The sequence below is a fragment of the Asparagus officinalis genome, chromosome 7 (genome assembly GCF_001876935.1).
Source record: "Asparagus officinalis chromosome 7, Aspof.V1, whole genome shotgun sequence".
NCBI lineage: Eukaryota > Viridiplantae > Streptophyta > Magnoliopsida > Asparagales > Asparagaceae > Asparagus > Asparagus officinalis.
The window spans coordinates 147,799,508-147,809,778 of record NC_033800.1 but is presented as its reverse complement, the minus strand read 5'-3'; the positions used below and the strand labels follow the sequence as shown (position 1 = coordinate 147,809,778).

The 10,271-nt window shown below is 36.7% G+C and overlaps 1 protein-coding gene across 2 annotated transcripts in view; it reads right to left on the bottom strand.

Annotated features, from left to right (window-relative positions):
- The window catches only part of LOC109849831, a 19,525-nt gene continuing 12,020 nt past the window's right edge, over window positions 2,767-10,271 (bottom strand). The window contains exons 6-7 of one of the 2 annotated variants that reach the window (XM_020419714.1): window positions 3,903-4,103; window positions 2,767-3,240 (exon numbers count right to left, since the gene is read on the bottom strand). In XM_020419714.1, coding sequence (XP_020275303.1) covers window positions 3,025-3,240; window positions 3,903-4,103 — 417 coding nt within the window. In that variant the 3' untranslated portion in view covers window positions 2,767-3,024. The remainder of the gene's footprint in view (window positions 3,241-3,902; window positions 4,104-10,271) is intronic. The other variant, XM_020419716.1, reaches the window with a different exon arrangement.

The window sequence follows — 10,271 nt, the reverse complement described above, 5'->3', positions numbered from 1 at the left end:
TAACCCATGATTTTTTGCCACTTTTGGCTATTTTAGCCTATTGGTATATAATTTCATGAAGTCCAAAATTCTTGGTTTCATGAATCGTAAGTCATTGGTATATAATTTCATTGGTATATAATTTCTTTCAATAGTTTCAACCCATTGGTAAATAATCTTGCATACTTTAGACTTTTAAATTTTTATGGGCTATAACAAAAGATTCTTTTCAATTTACATTCATTTTGATCTAATGGCGTTTAAGCCTTTTCTTTAAAACTTGTTTTCCATGGACTATAACCTACGATTTCTATCCATTTTTGTTTGTTTTGACCTAATGGAAATTAGTTATTGTACTTTAAAATTCATAATATTCAGGGCCTATAACCCATGGTTTTTTATCAATTTTCATCCATTTCAAACCAATAACAAACTAAAAATTTTAAACCAATAACAAACTAAATTTTTTTTAAAACTCGCGATTTTCATCGAGTATAATCCACAAGTTCTATCCATTTTTTTTCGACATAATGGACATAACTTGGCTTACTTCAAAAGTTTTAATTTTTATGGACTATAACCCATGATATTTTTAATTTGCGATCATTTCAACCCAACGGCATTTGAGTTTTTTCTTAAATCTTCACAATTTTCTTGGACTATAAACAGTGATTTCTATTCATTTTTGTTTGTTTGACCTAATAAAACTTATTTTGCGTACTTCACACTTTGTAGTTTTCAAAGGCTATAATTTGGTATACTTCAAATTTTCAATTTTCAATTTTCATGGGGCTACACATGATTGTTTCTATTTTTGTCCATTTCAACCTAATGGTAATTAAGTTTTTTTTCCCAAATTTCACAATTACAAGGACTATAACCTCTGATTTGTATCCATTTTTTTTTGTCTTTACCTGATGGAAATTATTTGGCATACTTCAAAATTCATAGTTTTCTAAGACTATATACCCCACTATTTTTTTTCAATTTTTATATACCCCAATATTTTTTTCAGTTTTCATTCATGTTGACCCAAATGGCAAATTTTTTCTTCAAAACTCGCTACTTTCTTGGATTGTAACCAATTGCTGTCATTTTGATTTGTTTTGACCTAATGGTAATTATTTGGCATACTTTAAAATTTATAATTTTCATGGATTATAACCATGGTTTTTTTGTCAATTTTTATCTATTTCACACCGATGACAGTTAAAAAATTTTCCCCTTCAAAAATCATGATTTTCCTGGTCTAAAACCAATGATTTTTGTCCACGATTTTGTCTCCTCATAATGGAAATAATTTGGCGTAAAATTTTCAATTTCATGGGCTACAAACACATAAAATTTTCAATTTCATGGGCTACAAACACATAAATAATTCTACCCAATGGCAATTAAGTTTTTTTTTCAAAACTCACAATTTTCATGGACTATAAGTCTATAATCCACAATTTTGTCCTTTTTTTATTTAATAGAATTATCAAGCATACTTCAAAATTCATAAGTTTCATGAACTACAACCAACAATTTTTTATCGGATTTCATTAATTTCAGCCCAGTGACAATTAATCTTTTTTCCTCAAGACTTCCGATTTTCGTAGATTATAATCCACAATTTCTGTCTATTTTTTGACATAATGAAAATAATTTGGCACACTTCTTTTTTTTCATGGGCTAAAAAAATTCTTAGTTTTCGTCCACTCGACCCAATGGCAATTAAATTTTTTTTCTTCGATATTCGTGATTTTCATTAGATCATACCAAATGAAAACAAACAACAATCATGCATTACCATATATGAAAATAACAAATTTGAAGCAAGCACAATTAATTGCCTTTGGATTGAAACGAACCAAAATGGCTAAATACTCATATTGGTATTTTAATTCAACCTCATTTGTCAAGAAGGTATTTTAAATAAAAAAATCGGCGTTAAGGCATTTTAATTGATTAAAATTACCAATTAGGTCCCTTTTCTCGTCGGCGACCACTTTTCCGGCGAGAACTCGTCACGTGCATTTTAATTCAACCGGTTTTCTGACGTGGCAGTGACAGGAAGAATAAGAGTCGATGCATTTTAAAATCCCTCATTTCTAAAATTGGTAAAAAAAATTAGCGAAAAATTAGTGGAGAAATTACCGTATAAATAGAACCTCTTTCTCTTGCATCGATCCGAAAAATTAGTGGAGAAATTACCGTATAAATAGAACCTCTTTCTCTTGCATCGATCCATGGCCGCGCCGGTGGTAATCTAGTCTGCAGTGATCTTCGTCTTCTCACTCTCTTCTCTTCGAATTCCCATGGCGTTTTCTTCTAGAAGTTCCTAGAATCGGGGGTTTTGGCTGCTTCTGTTAGCGGTAAAGGTAAGATAATTAAGTTGGATCTGAGATCTGGAGTGAATGCGTGGAAGTTTGATCTTTGTTTTGAAATTTTTAGGGTTCAGGTTGATTCGTTTTGGACTTAAATTGTGATTAAGCCACATCAGCAGCTAAAACCAAGCCACATCAACAAACCGAGTCACATCATCAGCTAAAACACAGATTAAGTCATCACGTGTTACGCACGTGACGAGTTCTCGCCGGAAAAGTGGTCGCCGACGAGAAAAAAGACCTAATTGGTAATTTTAATCAATTAAAATGCCTTAACGCCAATTTTTTTATTTAAAATACCTTCTTGGTAAATGGGGTTGAATTAAAATACCAATATCGGTATTCAGCCTAAACCAAAATTAACAAATATCATGGGCAACAAATCCCAAACTAGTTTCAGCATCTCAAACTTAAAAGATCACAAGAAAACCTACGTACGGAGGATTGTTTTCATGCAAAACCAAGATCAAAACGTACATGTAAAAATCAGGATTAACAGACATTCATCTTTCAAATTTATATCTAGAGTATTAGTGCTGAATCCACACAATTTTCTTTACATTCCTATGCGTGATTCTTTCACTCTAGATCAGTATATTTTACAAACTATACAATCTTCACCTTGAAAAAACAGGAAGCAGCAGCTCTTGAAACACAGGAAAAATTGAAAATAACTTCAGCAATTCCTCGATCTGATATAATTAGGAGGTAGAGAAGCACAATGTTCATTCATGTGGGGATAAGGGAGCATTGTGTTATAATCGGGCAATTCCATTCTATATTTTCCCTTAATTTGACAGAAAGGGAGTTTCACATCATCGTCTTTGTTGCACCACTCTGGGAGATTATTAGGGTTATCCTCGAAGAATTTGAGAGTATAAGCATCTTTTATCTGCATGTAGAAAGAGGAGCAAATACCAGTAAAACTTCCCATCAATTAATATAGGCCTAATTGTGGATAGACCCTCTGTACTACCGTCCAATTTCAGATAGATCCCCCGCTGGTTTTTTTTCCGAGACTTTTGCCCTATAGTCTATTTGCCAAAAAAATTATTCTATTTATCTGAGAGTAAAAGAATCAAAAAATAAGTTCACTCAGGGGATCTATATGCAACAATAGAACCATAGAGGCACTATCCACAGTTGGGCAATAGTACAGTGCTTCTATCGGCAATTAACCCATTAATATACAGGTCTAGGAGCAGGGATACGTTGCCAGCAAACATACACATAAGAAGTATTAAGCAACATTCACCTACATAAAAAAACTTGCGTAGGAGGAATAGGTTCATCCTCAGTACATAAATCCGTTTTCTTTTATAAAAATACCAGAAGAGAGGATAAAAGGGGTCAAAAAATTAATTTTCTTTGACTGCTTTCAAGTGCGAAATAAAGTAAAGCTACCACAAGTATATGCCTCGTTTTCTTTTTCTTTCACATGTCACAACTTTCCTAACAGACAATTGAAAAAGAAGAGAAAAAAAGAAGGGGGGAAAAAAAGAATGTTCACTTTCTTTGAAAAAAGTTAGACCACATAAGTTAATAAGAACTTACAGTGAACTCTGTCACTTGAATAGAGCTAGCAATTGGATCGAAGAGCCCTGCATGCTTATACATTTGAAGAATGAAAGCAACACAAGAAGTTGATTGCCCATCAGAATAGACCCAATCATCTTTCTCAGGAATCGTTAGAAGTTTGTCAAAAGATATGCCACGTTTTTCTGATTCAACGATTATCTTAGGAAGGTCAAGGCCCTACAAGATGAAAAGCAGAATGTCTTAAATTGGGTACGAAATACTGATATCCAACGTAGCTGAGGGTATAATTCAGACTATAAAGAAAGAGAAGCTGAAACCTAGAGCTGTCTATACTACGTAACGGAGAGTGACTTCTTTGATTAGGTATAAGGACATGGGAGGGTAAGGCTATCATCAGGTGCATTTTGTCAAATAAAAAAATGTTTCTTTTTCTCCCTTCATAACTACCTTTAATGGTGCATGTTTTAGACATCTGAGGAGAAGAGAATATAGAATACTTGTATTTTATGAATATTGAACAACTATGGCTACTGGAACTGTATGTTGTTGAGAAAAAAATTGATTTTAGTTTTCATCTAAGAAACCATCTATATAACCCACAATTTTTGTCCAATTACATCCCTTTCCACCTAATGACAATTAAATTCTCTCTCTTTAAACTTTGCGATTTTCATGGATTATAAGCGACTCTTTTGTCCATTCATTCATTTCGTCCTAATGGCAATTAGTTTTGACATAATTACAATTATTACGTGTACTTCAAAATTCACAATTGCCAACTATACTCCACGATATGCTTCTAATTTTGTCCATTTTGACAAAATAACAATTAATTATGTGACATAAAAATTAGTGATTTTCATGGGTTGAAACACGCGATTTTTATCAATTTTCATTTGTTTCACCCCCAATAGTAATTAAATTATTTTCCGTCACAATTCGTGATTTTCATAGGCTACATAACCTATGATTATTATCCATATTCATTCATTTCTAGTCTTGATCCTAATGGAAATTATTTGGCGTACTTCAAAATTTGCAATTCCATCCGTTTCGAGATAGAGGCAAACAATTATTTTTTTTCAAAATTCTGGATTTTTGTGGACTATAGGCCACTATTTTTGTTAGTTTTCGTTCGTTTCGAACCAATGACAATTGTGTTTTCTTTTGTCAAAACCTATTGTCATAGGCTATAACTTATAATTTCTGTTCATTTTCATTTGTTTCGACCTAGTAGAAATTTTTTGGTACACTTGTAATTTGCAATTTTCATGGGATAGTACCCCAGTTTTTGTCCATTTTCATCTTTTTCATCCTAATAGCAATGAACGTGTAATTCAAAATTTATGATTTTCATGAGTTCACATGATATTTGTCCCAATAGCAACGAACTTTGTAACTCAAAATTTGCGATTTTCATGAGTTATCACAAGTGATATTTATCCATTTTTATTTGTTTCGCGCTAATGGAAATTAATTTGCGTACTTTAAAATTTACAATTTTAATGGGTTATATAATCCATAATTTTTTTCCATTTTGTTTGTATTTACCTAATGAAAATCCTTTTTCCGTACTTCCAAGTTAGCAATTTTCATGAACTATAACCACAATTTTTGTTCATTTTCATCCGTTTTGACCTGGTGTAAGTTTTCTTTTTTCCAAAATCGTAATTTTCATGGACTATAACCCCCTATGTTTTGTTGGTTTTAGGGGTGTAGACCCAAACTTTGGAACAAGCATGCACAGCATGATTTTTTCTAAGTCTGGAAATCAGGCGAAGCAGGCAAACTTCGGTTCAGGCGAAGCAGGCAAACTTCATTTAGGCGAAGCAGGCGCACTTTGTAGTTCAGGCGAACTTCGCAAAAAACAGATTCCTATTTTGTTCGTTTTTAAGTTTCCCTATAAATAGGGATGTGACGGCTGCATTTTTCTTGCTGCTGTTTCTAATTTTTAAGAGCAATTTTAGTAGCGATTTTCAGAAAAAAATCCAACACTTTGAGATCAGAGATCTTAGAGAAAGAGATAGTTGTTTGCAGGCATTGTAATCTTCATCGATAATCAAAGAATTTCTGGTGTGGCTCCCTAGGACGTAGGCACGTTTGCCGAACCTTGTTAAATCTGGTGCTCTCTCTTCTTTATTTATTCTTTCCTGCAAGTTTTTTTGTTTTGCTGTGATTTCTTGTTTGCTATTCTTTCGACACAAGATCCGGAGAGCACGGGTTGTTGATTTTCTAACACCCAACAACTGGTATCAGAGCTTCGTTGGAAGTTTTAAGATCAATTTTAGCATCGATTTTTAGAGAAAATCCAACACTTTGAGATCAGAGATCTTAGAGAAAGAGATAGTTGTTTGCAGGCATTGTAATCTTCATCGATAATCAAAGAATTTCTGGTGTGGCTCCCTAGGACGTAGGCACGTTTGCCGAACCTTGTTAAATCTGGTGCTCTCTCTTCTTTATTTATTCTTTCCTGCAAGTTTTTTTGTTTTGCTGTGATTTCTTGTTTGCTATTCTTTCGACACAAGATCCGGAGAGCACGGGTTGTTGATTTTCTAACACCCAACAACTGGTATCAGAGCTTCGTTGGAAGATTTGTGTGAGAGATGATAGAAGAAAGCAAATCGAAGATTGAGAAGTTTGACGGATCAGACTTTGCCTACTGGAAGTCGCAGATGGAGGATTATCTGTACCAGAAGGATCTTTACTATCCGTTGATGGGAAAGCAAAGGGAAAGAAGGAGGAGACCGGCGAGGACTAGGAAATATTGGATTAAAAGGCTCTAGGCAGATCTGATTGTCGCTCGCAAAATCAATCACCCACAATATATTAAAGGAGAAAATGACGGTGGGACTTATGGAAGAGCTCACAAAGATGATCGAGCAACCGTCAGCAAGAAACAATGTTCATCTCGTCAAGATACTCTTCAACCTCAAGATGGCAGAAGGATATTCCTTCACGTTGCATCTCGACGAGTTCAACACGATTGTTGATCAACTCATCTCAGTCGACATCACGTTTGATGATAAAGTGCAAGCCCTATTGATACTATCGCAGTTGCCGGATAGTTGGGCAGGTTACGTGACCGTAATTAGCAACTCGACAGGAAAGGAGAAGTTAAAGCTGAGCGAGGTTGTTAGTATGATTCTATCCGAGGATGTTAGAAGAAAATCGTCTGAATCAGAAGGTTTAGGTTCAGCCCTAAATCTCGAACAGAGAGGCCGAAGCCAGAAGAATGATAACCAGAACAGGAATTAGTCGAAGTCAAAGAAGAAGAGGTCGAACTCGAAGGTTAGGCATATCAAAGGGAAGTGTTGGAATTGTGACCAGGAGGGTCATATGTCTTCAGTCTGCAAAGCACCAAAGAATGATACGAATGAGCAGGAGGCTCATATCGTGAAAGATGCCTTGATCCTTACTATAGACAGTGACACTGATTCATGGGTTATTGATTCGAGAGTCTCATTTCACGCCACTGTTAATAGAATGCTTCTTCAGAACTTTGTAACAGGGAACTTTGGAAAATTGTACTTAGAGGACAATGAGCCTTGCAGTATTATGGGAAGAGGTGATGTACAGATACAGATGAAGGACTCTAAGTGGTGCCTGAAGAATGTCAGACATGTACCGAAGTTGAAGAGGAATCTCGTTTCAGTTGGCCAACTTGGAGTAAAATGTTATGTTTCGACATTTACTTGGGATTCGTGAAAGATTTCTAACAGTACTATGGTAGTTGCCCACGGCAACAAAACCGGTATTCTCTACCTAACTTCACATGCGAGTGACACCCTCGCAGTTGCAGCTGGCAAAAAAAGTATAGATCTATGACACAATAGGTTGGGACACATGAGTAAGAATGGTATGAAGATTCTACACTCATAAGAAAAGCTATCCGTATCAATTCAGTAGAAGTTGGTGTTTATGAAGACTGCATCTACGGGAAGCAGAAGAGGATCAGCTTTCAGAAGAGTGGAAGAACACCCAAAGCTCACAAGCAAGAGCTTGTTCATACAGATGTATGGGTCCACCTAGCGTGTCTTCTCTTGCCGGTTCGATGTACTGCGTCACCTTTATCGACGATCACTCGAGAAATGTGTGGTATACTTCATAAAGTACAAGTCAGAGGTGTTTGGAATCTTCAAAAGATAGAAGATCGTGATGGAGAACGAGACAGATCTGAAGGTGATGTGTCTGAGATCAGACAATAGTGGAGAATATAAGTTGGAGGAGTTCAAAAAGTTTTGTGCTCTGAATGGAATTCATTTAGAGAGGACTACTCCAGGGACACTGCAACAGAATGGCATTGCAGAGAGGATGAACAGAACGTTGACAGAACGTGCAATGAACATGTGTTTACATGCAGGTCTACCAAAAACATTTTGGACGAACGCGATGCATACAACAGATTAATTAATAATGGGCCATCAGTTATATTAGATTTTGGGATTCCAGAAAATATTTGGAGTGGCAATAAGATTAACCTCTCACACTTGAGAATATTTGGTTGTGTGGCATATGTTCATATTAGTGACCATGTCAGGGACAAGCTAAAAGCTAAGTCACAGAAGTGTACATTCATTAGAAACGACATTAATGGGTTCGGATATCGTCTGTGGGATGATAAGAATAGGAAGATCATCAGGAGTAGAGATGTCATATTTAATGAAGAGGTGATGTATAAGGACAGAGATCATGTTAAGGATAGCCAAAGCAGTGAGAGCAACACTAAGGATGCAGGTAAATCCGAATACATGGATTTGGAGGAACTTCCAAATGGGGGAGAATATCAGTTCTGACCGAAGAACGGAGGAGACTCCAGATGTAGAGACAGCCAGACAGGTACCCAGGGCGATGAGCTTAGGAGGTCATCTAGAGTACCCAAACCGAATCCCAGATATCTTTCGTCGCTAGATTACTTGTTTTTGACAGATAGTGAAGAACCAGAGTGCTATGAGGAGATAATGCAAGTTAGTGAATCTCAGCAGTGGGAGCATGTGATGCAAGAAGAGATAGATTCTATACACTTGAATGAGACATAAGAGTTAGCCCAGCTACCTGCGCAGAAGAAAGCCTTACATAACAAGTAGGTCTACTGGGTCAAGCAGGAGAGTGATGAAAGCAAAAGGTACAAGACCAGATTAGTTGTGAAAGGGTTCCAACAAGGAGAATGAGTGGATTATATGGAGATATTTTTCCCCGTCGTGAAGCTTACAACCATCACAGTGGTATTGAGCTTAGTAGCTGCTAAAAATCTCTACCTTGAACAGTTGAATGTAAAGACTGTCTTTCTTCATGATGACTTAAATGAAGAAATCTACATTAAGCAATATGTTAGCTTCATAGAGGAAGGAAAGGAAGAGATGGTGTGCAGACTTAAGAAGAGCTTGTACGGCTTGAAATAGACTCCAAAATAATGGTACAAAAAGTTTGATAACTTCATGTAGAGCAATGACTATGACAGATGCAATTCATATCATTGTTGCTATTTTAAAATGTTCGAGTCTAGCTATATCGTGTTGTTGCTGTATGTAGATGACATGTTAGTAGCGGGATCATGTTTACAGAAGAAACAAGTTGAAAAAGCAGTTAACAAAGGAGTTTGCTATGAAGGATCTGAGTGCAGCCAAGCAAATTCTTAGGATGCAAATCAGTCGGGATATGACTGAAGGAATGTTAAAGTTGAGTCAGGCTGAATACATTGAGAAGGTACTGTTGGCCTTCTTGTTTTGATGATGTTTAACAAACAATTTATTACTAATGTTGTTTGTCTAGTGGTAGTCTAGTGTGTTTGTTACATTTTATATATTGTAGGACATGAACAATCGTGTTGGGATGGATGGAATTGCGCTCAGGATCAATATCAATTGAGGAGGTTGGCGGAATGTCCAGGGAAGTGGAAGTAGTGCAGTAAGTGGGCAAGAGTCCAAGTGGTTGAGCAGCAGCAAGTGGACATGGGGTGTGTAGAGGAGTTGGAAGAGGCACAAGCGTGGGGAGTGGTGAGTGGGTTGGTTGTGTGTTGATGTGTTGTGTTAGTTGGAGTGGGTGTTGTGTTGTGTGGTTGGTTGTTTGGTGTGTGTGTGGTGTGGATATGGTGGAGCGCGTGGGCACACAGCATGTGAGGTGGGGGGTGTGGCAAAAAAGAAGGGGGTGAAAACAGATGAGTGAAGAGCAGGGGGAACGAGAGAAGGAGAGTTGTTGTTGTGTGTGGTACAAGGCCAAAACAGGAGGGTGGTGGTGTGTTGGCATTTGTGTGTAAAAGTGTGGAGGGGACGGAGGCAAAAGGCGGGTTGAACAGGGAGGAGCGTAGGGGGTGGGTGTGCCGAAAGTGTTGCTAGTGGTGTGATGTGTGTGGTTGTGTGTGTATGTGTCGGAAAAAGCAGGGGTACA